We start from the raw sequence: 15,493 nt of genomic DNA, 5'->3' as shown, positions 1-15,493 counted from the left end.
CCCGTCCGCGGTGAGGGGGGAACGGCCCTGCGGGGTCCGGGGTCGGGGCCGCCCCCTGAGGGCAGCGCGGGGCTCCTGTGGCAGCGGAGGGCGCCGGAGCGGCCTGTGGTGTCCGGGGGCTGGCTCGGTGCCCTCCAGCGACCCGCGGGCCTGGATGGCAGGTCGTGTAGTGAAATCGGTCATTCACGGTAACCCGGGCTCGCCCTAGAACGCCCAGGGTGTGGGTTTTCCTTCACGGGGAGAAAGGCCGAGGCCTAGGGGTAAGCGGGGTAAGGCTGCAGCTACCTGTGGAGGCTTCCCGCAGGTAAACACGGTAAAACCCCATCGCCACGGGCTGCTCCAGCGGCAGAAGACGTTTTAGCCAAAAAAGCAACATTGAACAATCGGCTAGTTTAAAATCGTTCCAACAACAGCCAGCCTTCCTCAAGTGGAAACACGTGCGGGACCTTTGATGGAGCCGGAAATGGATTTAGCTCTGAGTGGCGCTCACAGAATATCTGCCCTAGATCCCGCCAAGAATTTCAGGTGGCTCCAGCTCAGCCCTTTAAAGCATCTCCAGACAGCAGCTGTGCTAGGAGCCGCTGGGCCGAGGAGCAGAGCTGGGCACCCAAACACAGCCCAGGCCTTTGTGTTAGCACAGTTCCACCTGAGCACTGTGCCCAGCACAGGTGACAGCTGAAAGGTCACCAGTGTGGACTAGAAAGCGACAGGTACTGGGTCTTCAAGAAAAGAAGATGTGAAGGGTTGTGCTTTGTGAGGAAGGGCAGGGTATGACCCCTCACATCGCTGTGAGGTGTCCAGAACACTGTGTTGTGCTGTCACAGCACGCGCTCCGTGCTCTGCTGCTGAGCTCAGTTTTGTGTCCGCTCTCCATGGCAAAATGGCTTTCAAGTAGGCAAGGTATTTCCACAGTGACAACACAGGATTCTGGCAATTTTCTTTACTTCCAATCTTAAATAAAAATGTTTTAAGAACCAAAAAGCATGTTTTCACATCACTCCAATGCAGACACAGCCAGGGTGCCTGTAAGCACACTGATGCCTGCAACAGCACCAGACTGCAGAGTCCAGCATCATTTATATCCTCAGGCAGCACCAGGGGAGGTTCAGGTTGGACATCAGCAAGGATTTCTTCCCTGAAAGGGTTGTCAAGCACTGGCATGGTGGTGAAGTCACCATCCCTGGAGGTGTTCAACAACAGGACGTAGCACTGAGTGCTCTGCTCCAGTTGACGAGGTGGTGATCAGTCAAGGGCTGGACTTAGTGATCTTGGAGATGTTTTCCAGTCTTAATGATTCTGTCATAAGTCACAGGTTTCCCTTCCCTTGGGGTCCCTGAGAGCTCCAGGCTGTGCACCCCACACCTTATTGAGCAAATGACAGCCAGACCCACTGGAAAATATCTTCTAACACAAAGAATTTTCCCAAGATTCAGAATTTCTTAGTTCAGAATCTTGTTTTCCTCAGTTCAGTAGCCAAGACAATGAAGTGTCAAGTATTGCTTACTCCCCCTCCCTTGCTCCCTTCCCTTCCATCTGAGAGTAGACATAGAATGATAAGAGTTGGAAGGGACCTTAATCTCATCTGGTCCCACCTACCCTGCCATGGGCAAGGACACCTTCCACTATCCCAGGTTACTCCAAGCCCCATCCAACCTGGCCTTGGACACTTCCAGGGGTGGGGCAGCCACAGCTTCTCTGGGCAACCTCTGCCAGTATTTTTCTCACATAACAAGTGAGACTACAATTGGAGAAGCATTTAATATTAAATACCTTGTTGGTTGGGGCTGATTCTCTGGAGAGATGGAAGACTCAAAGAGATTCTCAGCCAGGAAGGACCTCCTAGAGCTCAGCTGATAGCCAGGCTGTTCTACATCAGAGCATAACACTTAGAACAGGCTTCTCTATAAATTCCAAAAAGCTGTTGGAGATGACTGCCTGGCTTGGGAAGCTTGTTCCATGGGCTTTAGGATGCTGAGCAGCTTGTTAGAGCAGACTTGAATACAACTCTGAGCAACCTGATCTGACTTTGCAGGTGAATCCAGGTCACCTCTGTGGTCCCTTCCAGCCTGGATTACTGTGTGCTTCTGTAACATGTGCTCCCCTGGAACTCTTCCTAAGAGCTGAGTGAGCAGCCAGGAGGGGCCAGGTGATGCTTGGCAGCAGACTTGGACACTAACAGGAGTTCCTCAAAGGTCCTGGTATTGATAACCACATAAGTTTTCACCATTTAATGGGACCTAATTTTCATTTTTAATTTATGTGTGTCTCATACATAGAGTGTGAACCCTCCAAACTACATCTAATGTGACTTTTTGATTGTATCAGCATTGCATTTACCTCTTTCTTCCTCAATCACTCCATCTCTTACTCCAATGCTGAGGATCACATTCAGTGCACTAAAAACCACTGCCTTTATTTTCCCTAAATTATTATTTTTAAATTATATTAAAACTCCTTGGTTTAGAGAATCAGACAATAACAGAAGGTGGCCTGTGGAAAACATATCTACAAATTCTAAATCCCCTTTCCCAATGTTGCCAAAGACCAAGGTTTCTGATTTGGCTCGTGACCAGCAAGCACAACTCACAGACTGCAAATCAGGCTCAGCAAAGGGGGGATGGGGTTTGCTCTCAACACAAGACAATTCTAATGGCATCTAGGAACAGGCAGAAAGCTAAATTCTATGCTTAATTATAATTGTGGATAAATTCAAAATTATACTACTGATGAGCTTTATACTTGGTACAGCTTTCCAAAGGAGAAAATTCAGTCCTCAGTGGACTTTGAATTCTACTGTTGAATCAGAAGTCTGGGAAAGTTAAAACAGCAAAAACACCCCACACCCCAAAAAGAGGCAGATGGCTGTCATAGATATGCCATAATCACATGACAGCACCTCCCACTGTGCCCTACATATCATACAATGAACTTCCCCAGCCACTCCAGATGCTTCCCGTTATCTGTTGTGATAAAGCAGCTGCTGCGGCAGCGGTAGCCCAAGTGCTGTGAGTCAGTCAGTATTAATGGCACAAAACCCCTATCCTTGGCTAAAGCTGTGAAGAAAAGAACAAGATTGCTTAAAAAAGGGGTGGCCCAATTTCAATTGTTCTGCGCATTGGTCATGATTGCACTGCAAATAATCCTGAAGATGAGCATTGCTTCCCTGAGTGCAGAGAATCACACCATGTATCAGCCACAGGTAAATTACAATTAAGGGCCTTTTACTACTGAGAACATGGAGGAGGAAGGGAGCAGCTTAACGCCAAAGCAAATACCTGAAAAGATTGGTGCAACTGAGCTTGATTTAACGCTTAATCAGATCCAGAAGAGCTCTGACCTACATACTCACAGCATCCCTGGGCTGCAGGCACAGCCAGTTGAGCAGCCATGCAGCTGCAGGGGAGCTTTTAACACGCTGAACATGAGGGAGCAGCCACCTGGAGACAGCCCTGCATCTGCTCCACAGCCTCAGATTCCCTTCCTGGGTGTTTCTCTTAGGCAAAAATTACTGTGCCCCCCACTCTTCAGAGCAGCTCACATTCCACTTTGACAGAGAAACAGATTTTTTTAGCTGCTGGTGGTGATTTAGAGACTATGGAGATAACACACTGATTATTTTTCAATACAAATATGATGTGGGATTGTCAAAGTCTAATGACAATCAGGCGTGAAAGAGCTTAGCTTTGCTCCATCGATAAATTGGAAAAATCCACAGAACTCATCCTGGATTCACTGAACCAGGGAGAGCAAATCAGGGAGAGAGCCAGGTATGACCATGGAATCTGAAAAAGAATCTTATCTACGTGTAGGGGAGAATGAGACTTGCTGCAAAAATCGTCCTTTTTTTCAGGAATACAAAAGACGAACATTTTTTAAAACAAGCAACCAGATCAACAAGTTTGAAAATAATTGAACTGATTGGGTCAGTGTAAAACCAGAAAACATCAGAATTATTCATGTGAGAGAGATGGTAGAAAGACACTGCTGAGCTCAAAGGCCTGGGCCACTGTTGTTTAAAGCAGTCTTGGAACAACGCAGCATCAGAAGAGGAAAATTCTTGTTCTCAATACAAGTCTGAAAAAGCTTATTATTGCATTTCTACTTCATCAAAACTTGTATTAAAGCAGCATCCTTGAGAAGGTGTTACTTTTCATACAAGTTGTGCCCCAGCAATGCGAAATGGTGGGTGGCAGAGCCCAGCACTTAGGTGATAGTCCAGGTTACACAATCAGAGAATCCTAGAATGGTTTGGGTTGGCAGGGACCTTAAAGCTCATCCAGTTCCAACCCTCTGCTGTGGACTAGACCAGGTTGGTCAGGGCCCTGTCCAACCTGGCCGTGAACACTTCAGGGATGCGGCAGCTGCAATGTCTCTGAGCAACCTGTGCCACGGCCTCACCACCCTCACAGGTAAGAATTTCTTCCCAACATCCAATCTAATCCTGCCCTCTGTCAGTTTAAAGCCATTCCCCCTTGTCCTGTCATTCCAGGCCCTTTTCCCAAGGCCCTCTCCAGTTCTTTTATAGCCCCGTTAGGCACTGGAAGGGGCTCTCAGGTCTCCCTGGAGCCTTCTCTTCTCCAGGTGAACACCCCCAGCTCTCCCAGCCTGGCTCCAGAGCAGAGGGGCTCCAGCCCTTGGAGCACCTCCATGGCCTCCCCTGGTCTCACTCCAGCAGGTCCATGTCCTTCTGATGTTGGGGGTCCCAGAGCTGGACCCAGCAAGCAGGTGGGGACTCTGAGAGCAGAGTAGACACCAATGGACTGACAAAACCCAATAACCAAATCCTGTCAAGCTGACACCAAGTGAGATTTTTTTATCAGCTTCTATTTCTTCCTGTAACAGCACTCCCATTCCCCTTACATAACAGCGGGGATTCAAGACAGTTTAAAAAAATGAAGATGAAGAGGAGGAAGACTGAAAATAGAAATACGTACCTCAAACCTATTTGCAGCATCTACTTCCTAACCTCACCCTCACTCCACCTCCCCATATTTAAACAATGATTCTTGTTCCAGTTCTGCCCTGGCATCCTCTGAAATCATCTGGAGCACTCTGGAGGAGCCAAGCCGGATCCTCCGTCTGCTGAGGGTGAGGGTCACCCACCTTCAGCTACGTTAGGGCCAGTGCACATCTCAGCCTTGCCGACAGCAGAGCAGTTCCCGGCCCTGCGGGTCACGACACGCCGGTCCGACAGGCAGGGCAGTGCCACGCGGTGGCGCCGGGGCTCGCTCCGAGGGACGGGAGCCGTCAACGAGCTCAGCCCCGGAGAGATGCGCTCCCGGGCATTCCAAGAAAATGTAAAGAGCAGACTTTCTATACGTGGCCTTGAGAACGACCTTCAGTGGTACCGTATAAAATTGTAGATATCCTTGATATAAGCACGAGGGGAAGGGAACTGGGTTAGCTTTACAGGGCTGCCTGGCACCGGTCTCCAACGCTGGAGCCGTTCAAAGTCCAAAAAGCAGATTCTGGGCTGGTTCTGACGCCACAGATGATAATGAGCAGTTGCTTTGAGGTTTCAAAGCCCATGGGAATAAATATAGTGTGTTTCAGAAGCCAAGCATTTTAAAATGCATTCAAAGCTTTTTAAAGGGGATTCCAGGGGGGAAAGGGACAGTCCAGTAACATTTTGAGATGGCTGAGCCAAAGCTGGATAAACTCATTACCAGACAAACAGAACCCAAGCACCAGCCTTTCTCTCTCCCAGGAAGCTGTGGCGCTCCCTCCCCTGGGCATTGTCCCTGCTCCAGCAGCAGCCGGGTGTGTTCCTCTTCCCCGAGGACAAACACAGCAGCGGAAAAGGAGCAGAGCTGGCTGTAAAGTGGGTCAAGCGTGGAATGAAACACCCACCATAGGATCCTCCCAGACAGGGCTTCTCCAGGCCCACCCCACCCCCCTTTTTTTTCTTATAGATTAAGGAAGCACAAGAGAGCAGCCATCACTGCCCACTTCTGCACTAATGGCCACAACAAAGAAGGTTTTTCACAGCAAGGTTTACGGTTAATCTGGATGTGGGGGCGTGTTTTCTCAAACTCCTGAAAAATAAAGGCAGTTGCGAGCCAGGCTAAAGCCTTTCAGCCCAATCAATCATGCAATTATCAATGTAAGCAGGATACTCATCTTTTACAGTTCAGCACTTTCAGTTTTAAACGCATAATATGGAAAACAGCTTATAGATCTATTGAAATTAAAAAACAAACAAACTAAAGCAACAAAAACAAACCAAAAGAACCTAACCTCTAAAAACCCAGATGTGTTTGGGGGAAATCTACAGAGGAAGATGAATACAGAAGTCAAGACAACCAAAAGCAAAGATTTAGTTTAATTTATACGACCTTGTGCAATGATAGAGTAGCTGCAAAATGGAGTTTTCTCCTCAAAATCACTTTCCTGCAAGTTCTCATGCAGGATGCTCACCCTGATCACACTCTTCCATCACCAGTCACAGGTACTATTAGCGACTAATGTTTTATACATTATTTATACCAGCAGCAATCATTTTAGTCTCCATCCCAAAGCAGTTCTGTTCACCAGAGAGTAATTAAGAGATCAGTAGTTCAACCCATTTTAAAGAATAAAGCTTTTAAGCACAGCACAGGTTTTAAAAGGCTAAAACATACAGCACTGCTTAATTTAAAACCAAAAGCGTCGTTTCAGCCTTTTTTTGCTGTCCATATGCCAAAGCACTCTGGTCCCTTGCTCAAGAAAGCAGCCTGCCTTTATTCCCATCCAAAAGGAGTACAGCCAAATGAATTAGAGCACCAAAGTAACCTTTTGTAAAACCACAGAAGGCTGACTCATGAACTGCTGACTGCAGGGCTTTGTTGGTGTGTTCATGGGTACCAAAAGATTTCCACAGAGTCCAGTGTGATTTTTACTTAACACTTAGGACCTGTTTCCAACCTTCTCCCAGAAGAATGTGCAGAGCACACCACTCTGTGCCATGATTGCTGTAGCACACAGAAGGCACTCAACGCCTTCTACAAGGCTTCAAAAACCCCTGCTTGCAGACATTTTGCTCCAAAAATCCAAGCTCATACAAACCATGAATATGGTTGCAAAAAGCATGGAAGACGTAGAAAGTCACTTCTCAGGCAAAATTTGCTGTAACCTATACAACCCCTAAAACACATTGAGAGCTTCCAGGAGTGTTCTGCATCCAGACAAAACAAGCAGCAATTAGAGCAATAAATGAGTGTGAACAGGTGCATAAGGAGGTGATGAGTGGAGGCACACCTTCAACTCACTGAATGTGGACCAGCATTTAATTTGAAATTCAAAATTGTGATCACACTTGCATCTTTTTACAGACCATCTTTCCTGAATGAAAAAGAGTACTTACTCCTCAGCCCCCTCCCAAGGTCACAGCTCCTCCAAGAGCAGGAACTGCACTCCAGTATTACTAAGGAAATGAAGAGGTCAGAAGGGGAAAATAATGTGTTTATTCAACTATGAAAAAAGGCCCAAAATAAACCCAGCACTTGCATAACAGGTTTGGTTTTGTCTTGTACAGGAGGAAATCCTTTAAGATTCAGGACGAATTTTAAATTGTCAGAGCAGACTTTGACCCAAGGCCCTTGAAACACAACTGCTTTCTAAAAAAGACTTTCAGTGCTTCAGTTTACTATTATAAAATCAAAATAAACCCCATGGAACATGGATTGGTAGGTATTGGTACCTCTCAGCAGTTTTTTCTGACAGGAACCAGACCAAGATACAGGTACGTGAAATGCCACAGCTTTCATGGGCAGGATGTCCCCATACCACCTCTTTCAAAGGGCAGAGTATGTTCTGTTACTATCCAGACATATGGGGAAGGAGGTAACAACTCTGTCTGCACTCTCCCATGCATCCAGTATCTTGCCAGGATATCAGAAGACCTAAACGATGTAACATGGCCCAAGCACTTGGAGCAGGGATACTGAGTGTGTATAGAAGTGTCAGCAGCTAGAAACAGTATGAAATGAGCACCAGGTGAGTCACACACATTGGTTACCTTGGACAAACATCCATCTATGTCTGATATGGCCAATGACTTACACAAAATGAAATATGGAAAGCTCCAAACCCTCCCCCCTTTGTACACCAGCATTCTCCTGGCGCTATTCAAGTTCTGAGAAAGAATAAAAAAAGAGGAGTGGTTCATGGAAAAGTGTCATTTCATTCCCAACTGCCATCTAATAATCTGAACCCCAATGTAAGCCCTCCCCGTTAAGAGCTGGGTGTGACATTCCCACTTAAACACTGGAATAAACCACCACAATATGGGATTTCCAGCTATGCCTATTTTGCATTTCATGGAATGCAGCAGTCGGTGTAGAGATGAAGGAAACATCACCACTGATCTCCAACACATCTCATTTCTCTGCAGCCACCACGCTCAGAGGCTGAAGTAAAGGAAGTTTTGTGCAGGTAAACTGATCAATCAGCTACCAATAAATCAAACCCCAATTATTTATAGCTGAAGCTTTGTTTCTTCTCTTGCATCTTCCAAACACGGTTTTAGCTGGTTAGCGCTCCATCAGCACAACCAATTTTTTCTTCACAATGTGGCTTTCTCACTGGCATCTTCACACAAGCGGTCAACATAAGTATAGAGGAAAGCACGAAAACTGGAGTGACTCCAACATTGTCCATGGACTTTACTAACAACCACTTGGATTTGTGTACAGAAACTGAAGCAAGGCAAGGACTGCTCCTCGCCAGAGGAGATGAGTCACGCCAATTAAAGCAACAAGGAAAGCAGAAAATAGGGCAAAGTCATTCCTCTTGAAGGAATGGTGTCAATGAAAGCACAAAGTCCCATCTACACAAACACAGAGAAAGACAAGTGACAGGACTGGAAAGCGAACTACTCTCAGCAAAGGATTATTTTAATAGTGATCAAAGAAAAAGCTCCCACTATACTAAAAAAAGCCACTTCAGATGCACTTACTTTTAGCATGCACTTCTTCCTGTAAGAGATCAAACTACAGCAGACTGAGCTCTCCAGAAGCCATTTGGAACCCAACCTACAGGACAAAGCTCAAATTTTGCTGAAGGAAAAGCAATCACTTGAGGCTTTCTGAAAGGGGATGAAATAATGCTTGATGAAATGCAGCATCTTCTTTCCAAGTTAAAGAATTAAGTGGTCCTCCAGCTTTTCAGAAAATCAAGAAAGCCCCAAAAAGCATGTCTAGGACTAAACCTCCAGGTGAGTCAGACATTTGCAAAAGTTCTGTGCATTCCCTTAGAAACAAGCAGTGTAAAAAACAAACCTCCATGTTATTACAGAATCTACTTGTGCCCAAGAAACTTAAGTCTCAAACAATATGAACGTTAGGAGTCTATTAAATGAACAGCCAGGTACATAATTTAGATGTACCCAAGAAGTTTAACGCACAAGCTTTAAGAAGGCATAACATTTGAATTTCTGTTTTGAACCAAACCATCAAATCAGGGTTCCAATTTTGAAGAAGTTAGTAGAAAGGAAATATTTAAACAGAAGTTAACATAAACCACGTACCACTATTTTTCAGAAGGGAAGCTTGGGCAAATACACATAGTACTAAACTTCAAGTTGTTTCCTTTAATATTTAGAAAACTGGTTTTATTCTTAGTTTTTCAGAAAAATGATTTTAAGTATTAGCACCTACATTGTAAATGACTCAAACTTAGATTTACACTTGAAATAAAGCCACACACAATCAATTAAGTAATCCTATATTCTTCCATTTCTGAGTATTTCAGTAGAGCACCAAGAGGGAAAGAGCAACATGTGAGTAACCAGCAAGCTGTTCTCAGCTGTGAGACACATGCCCAGGCACCTTCCTGGGACAGGATTCAGAAGTCAGAGTTTTCCAGCACACTCTGTATCACCTCAGTTTTAGTTATTTTTAAGGTGGAAATTTCTATGCAAGTTTATAAAACCCATCCAGCTACACGTTAGTTTATTAAACCACAGTTGACCTGAGATGCAATTAGAATTTTGACATTTTTCCATACTTAGTTCACAAGTTTATTATGAAAAACACTGCAGCTCTGTCCTGCAGTAACATTGTTTTACAGAAAAAAACAGTTCTGTTCAAAGTAATTCACTATCCTTGGACAATTACAAGGGACAATATGGTAGGGCAGAGTGGAAAAGGGAACTGAGTGCAGACAAAAAAAATAATCAATACAATTAAATTAAACAGTATTCCCTGAAAATAAAACAAACAAACAGTTTCAGAACAAATATGAGGCCTTGGTACTTATTTTAAAAATGTTCTTTAAGCTTCAATGATTGTTTGCTGCTACCCTTATCTACAGTCATGCTGAATAAAGCTATAGCTAAATGGAAAGTTAAATGTATTCACGAGGTGTTAATGTCTACATCTTATTATTTGCAGTCTCTCAGAGAAAGCAAAAGTAACTACAAATAGCGCTATGCCAGAAACTGGTTTCTTGACCAACAATGTTGCTTCAGCATGCAATGAACTGGTTCATTCTAAAGTGGTCACAGTTGTTGACGACAAGAGGCTTTGTATTGAATATGGCACGTCTTTTGGTCCATGTGAAAACAAAGTTTGAATGTTAAATATTTTCTGACACTTTGGAGTTACTGTTGCTCTTCCCATTTTCTTTAGGTCAACATATGGTTCATGGCAATACTGTACAGGTCTAAAATCTCTTTACAGGAAGTAGTCTGGGGTGCGACGAGTAACATGCGGTTCACCTCTGCGTGGTGCCGGGTCAAACTGCAAACTGAAGAGCACAGACATCAATGAAAACACAAGAGCTCAGCTTACATTCACATATGTTCTAGCTATGAATTTACAGTGGTTTAGTACAGGTGAATCTTTGCAAGTTTTATCAACCAAGTTAAGTATTCTAGAACAAGTGTTACAGCTCTTCCACTCCCATTAGTATGTATTTATAACCATCACATTTTAAATTCCTCTTACCATGAAGGTCTGGAGAGAAATTAATTTTAGCTTTAAGACTCAAACTGGTCAAACATTAGTCTCTATTTAGAAAGTTAAAGTCTTCAGTTATTATCAAAGAGGGCAGTTTGCACAGTGCTTTTGCATCATTTACTAGTTAAGTTGCTGCTGCAGTAGTTAATTAGAAATCTCATTCAAAAAGCTGACATCCCAACATCTGAAGAATTCAAAGATTCCGAAAGTCTCCTGCCCGAGACCAACAGGAAGGCATTACCTTAGATGTGACAGACTACTCCTGCTCTCAAATCACATCCCTACACAGTAATTCATTAAAATCCAGGTAATTATACAAAACAAAAATGAGGAGTCTCACTTTAATCTGACAGAGATGATCTCAACAGCAACTGTTCCAGAGGCTTGACTCCAAGACTAACCCAACAATTCCATATTCACTCCACCTCCCAGAAGCATAGAGGGGAAAAAACCCCCATGCTTTAACACAATTAAGTGGTATTTTAAAATCACAGGCAATGTAATTCTCATTTTTAAACATACTTACAAGGAGTATTTTAGAGTATCATCAAGTTCCATAATTGCAGCCTGGTTGCCACAACGGTAACAATAGTTTGGAGCACTGAAAATTGTTACTACATTCCGATCATGGCACCAGTTGTACCCCTGGAGGAAGGAAAAAATAATTATGACAACCAAGTTCACGTACCCCATGTAACCACCTGACTAGAAACCAATCTTTTAATGCACACAGCTCTAAGTGGCATTTATAGGGTTATTTTAAATAAATTTAAGGCCGTGTCTTTTTTTCCTTCTGGAGAGAAAAAGGGTAAAGGAATTTTGGCCATCATAGGTTGCCTCCTACTAGTAAATATGAGCTAGATATTAAAAAAAAAAACCAAGAAACAAACCACCTAGCAAGATTTCTCCATTGCATTAACATTAAATAGTTAAAACAGCAATTCTGAAGTGCACAATCTACTCTGAACCTTCAACTGTGATCACCAAAACCAGAATCCAGACACACATTTAAACATCTGAACTGCTAGGAATAACTAGAGGCCAAGAACAAAAGCATACATCCAAGCTAAAAAGAAAAAATACACCTTTTTTTTCAAGGAACACATATTTAAAAACCTTTTTATCTACACAGAAATGCAATACCACATCTAGTACCAAAGCCTGATTTGGGATATTACTGTAAATTTTCAGGAAAACAAGGCCAAAATAAAGGTTATTCCACTGTCAAACTCCTTTAGTAGCACATGAATACTGTCAAGGTCAAGTCTCTGGAAGCCTCTCAGCTGGATCATCAGTTGTCACAGCAGCAGATGCACATCTCTGACACACAGAGCATGGAATAATCAGACCAAGGACACAATCCAAAGTTTGAACACACAGGCTGTCCCTGCTCACCTCCATTACCAACTGATGAGCTCTTGAAACCAACGTAAGGCCATTAGCATGGTTAAAGGTTTCTGAAATATCCTGTCCAAATGTGTAACCTGCACCTCGAGGAGAAATTCCCCAGCCACCACGATCATCTGGATCTGACCATAGCAAATCACACATTGGACCCTGTAAGAGACGTAGATAGATGATGTTTCAGAGGTGAAGTGCAAAGAACCCGAACCCAACAAAACCACAAAAAACTTGCACACAAACCACCCCTGCACAGCGCTTTGAAAAGTATGTTTCTTTCTTTAAGCAAGGAGATGCCCCTCATTTTTCCTTTAAAAAATCCAGAACAGGAAGACAGGCACTTTAATATTGCTAAGTTGATCTGAATTTCATTTTCAGCCTGTGAACTCAACACCCCAGTACATACTGAATCATCAATCTCATTGGCTTAAAAAAAAGTACCTCATGGGGAACTTCCTGCAAGCGATCGAGTGCTCTGATGTGATCCAGTGTATCTATAGATGGAGAGAGGCCACCATGTAGACAGAAAATCTGCAAGAGTTAACATACATGAAGTTTATTTGCATTAATCAGTGCAGTTAGAACAGTTTAGAATAAATGATTAGGAGAAAATCTGCATGAGGTTCCCTTAAAGATGAGAACTGACAGAATGCAGTGTTAAGAGCTCCCTTTACAACGAAAAACATTCAACTTTGTCAAATGTCAACATACCTGGCCATCCACCAAGGCAGTTAGAGGCAAGTAATCAAAAAGGTCTGTAAAGTATTTCCAAACATTTGCATTTCCATATTTCCTTAAACATTCATCATAGAAACCATAAACTTGTGTGATTTGCCTGCTTTCATGGTTCCCTCGAAGAATTGTGATACGTTCACGGTAACGGACCTAAACAGAACAGATTATTTTAGAGCACCAATGAGTAACTCTTCCCCAGAACAGAATTTGCACTTTTCATTCCCTGCCACACGTCAATAAAGCAATCAAAACCAAACCCTTCTGAAGATTCAATTATAACCTTTGAGGTAAAAAAAAGGAATAATTTATTGAAATCTTCAACTGCCAAATACTTTTGAGATTAATTACAAGTTGTATTTATTATTACTAGTGGACTTCACTACACCTGTGCATTAAGCTGATCTCTCCAAGCAGATTCTTAAATTGCTACTTAGTCAAGTAATAAATAAACTCAACACTCATTTTAGATAAAGCTCAGGCTTGCACCTGAACATGAATTTTTTTTAAGAAGTGACTTAGAAAACTAAGACAGCCAAGAAGTCAGTTTTGGTACCTCTAATACCAATGCATTGTTATGCATTATGAAAATCATAACAGATATTAAGTGTAGTCAGGATAGTAATGATATATTTTACACTAAACTGTACAGCTGAGAAGAAAAGTTACCTTAAGAGCTACAAGCAATGTGACTGTTTCAACTGAGTAATATCCTCTGTCAACATAGTCCCCCATAAACAAATAGTTTGTGTCTGGTGATTTGCCTCCAATTCTGAAAAGTTCCATGAGGTCATGAAATTGTCCATGGACATCTCCACAGACTGTGACTGGACATCGCACTTCTTGTACATTGGATTCTTTTGTCAAAATTTCTTTAGCCTATAAAACAAAACAGCACATAAATTGTGAGTTTGTCTATTAACAGTCGTTTTATTCAAAACACACTCTACGACTTCCAACTCTGCTACCTGCTCTCTTTAGGACCTCTTGTCCCTTCCTTCTCTGAAGCACTTGAGGTAAAAGTTTTTTTATTTAAAACAGCATTTTGCTTTATGAAACCCTGTACAAGTAATTAGTAGTTGAGTGGCTTTTTTCCCTCCTTAAGGATGGTATCTTAAGTAAAACTTCAGACTTTCTACAAAAACGGTTCTGTGAAGCATAAAACAATGATCATTGCTACTGCAACTTAAGAAGTTTTTAAGTATTTTGAAAAATTAAATCTAAAAATCCTGCCAACATCTTACCTCTCAGCGCACAAACTCAGACATGGTCAAAACACTACCAACACTTTGGCACCCATTTGTACAAACATCTTCAACCTACCTGCAAGGGGCAGGGAGTCCTGCATGAAGCAGAACGAAACAAACATCCACAGGTACCAGCAATTACAGAGCAAGTCATTACCTGCACAAGCTTTCTCAACAAGTTTTGTGATTAAACACAAACATCAAGTTGTGTCTTTATTAACCAAAGCTGGGTAAGATCTTTGTCATCACCATTTTTTTCCCAAAAAATTGTGTTATATATATAAGTTGCAGACAAAGGTAATTTGTATGAAGAAGCACAGGCTAAATATAGCACCAGAAAGATAATTTTGAAATAATGCAAGACAGTTGTTACAGTTTGTTCTCAGAACAGTCACCAGACACATGCCACAATGATTTGCTAAATCAAGAAGGTATTAGAAATATAAATAGTAATGAGTTTACTAGTTACCATCTACAAAGATTTCCCTGTTTTTCAATAGTCAATGCTCCTATTCAAAAAGGATCCTTTTTTACCTCATTACCTCCGTTACTAGAGAATATATAAAAACTATATTCTATTCTATAATCCAAGTTGTCTACAAGACAGTGGCTGACACTCCCACCCAAAAGTGGTCTCACTGTCCCCACACGTCATCCTGGCTGACCACCACAGTCACCACTTCAAACAGAAGCAACATGTAAGTTTAACGATGGAAAATTCATTAAATTCAATGTTTCATTCAACACTGCAAAGAAATGCAAAAATGCAGTGTGGTTAAGCACCCTGTACAACACAAAGCTTTAGATGTCACTCTGCAGACATATTTACATCAAAAGTCAGTCTCATATGACAGTTTCCACATACAGTGTGCTCAGTACTAAAGATAGGTCATTCCTGGCTTGTGGTTGATGCTAAAAGTGCAGATTTATTTTAAGATAGCCTGACTTGAGTTAATTTTAACGCAGTGACACTCACCGGATGTTTTGAAGGTGTTTTAACAGCCTTAGCCTCTTCTAATACTCTCTTACATTAGAAGCATTAGCCAGCTTAATTCTCCTTTTGACAGAGAACATCACAGATGCTTACAGCACTTCGATATAAAAAAACCCCCTGCTCTTTAATTAGAATGTTTCTACCACTGGATTTTCTTAACACACTTGAAGCACTGCACAAAG

The 15,493-nt window shown here is 42.5% G+C and overlaps 1 protein-coding gene across 1 annotated transcript; it reads right to left on the bottom strand.

The window, feature by feature from the left end:
• Positions 1-9,312: 9,312 nt before the first annotated feature.
• PPP2CA (protein phosphatase 2 catalytic subunit alpha) lies at positions 9,313-13,985 on the bottom strand. The gene is made up of 6 exons (XM_017732980.1): positions 13,740-13,985; positions 13,050-13,223; positions 12,780-12,869; positions 12,333-12,494; positions 11,464-11,582; positions 9,313-10,725 (listed from the first exon to the last, which is right to left on the bottom strand). The coding sequence occupies exons 1-6, from the start codon at positions 13,854-13,856 to the stop codon at positions 10,653-10,655; spliced, it is 735 nt and encodes a 244-aa protein (XP_017588469.1). The 5' UTR covers positions 13,857-13,985; the 3' UTR covers positions 9,313-10,652.
• Positions 13,986-15,493: the final 1,508 nt, after the last annotated feature.

This window comes from Corvus brachyrhynchos, unplaced genomic scaffold (assembly GCF_000691975.1).
Source record: "Corvus brachyrhynchos isolate BGI_N302 unplaced genomic scaffold, ASM69197v1 scaffold54, whole genome shotgun sequence".
Taxonomy (NCBI): Eukaryota; Metazoa; Chordata; class Aves; order Passeriformes; family Corvidae; genus Corvus; species Corvus brachyrhynchos.
The sequence above is the reverse complement of the archived record's forward strand: the minus strand, read 5'-3'. Positions and strand labels throughout refer to the sequence as shown.

Excerpts from the sequence above, each read along its gene's own strand:
- PPP2CA (XM_017732980.1), bottom strand. The coding sequence starts at position 13,856 with ATGGAACTTTTCAGAATTGGAGGCAAATCACCAGACACAAACTATTTG. Across the intron at positions 13,224-13,739 it reads CATTGCTTGTAGCTCTTAAG|GTCCGTTACCGTGAACGTAT; the intron begins GTAACTTTTCTT and ends TGTTCTGTTTAG. Across the intron at positions 11,583-12,332 it reads CTCATCAGTTGGTAATGGAG|GGGTACAACTGGTGCCATGA; the intron begins GTGAGCAGGGAC and ends TCCTTCCTCCAG.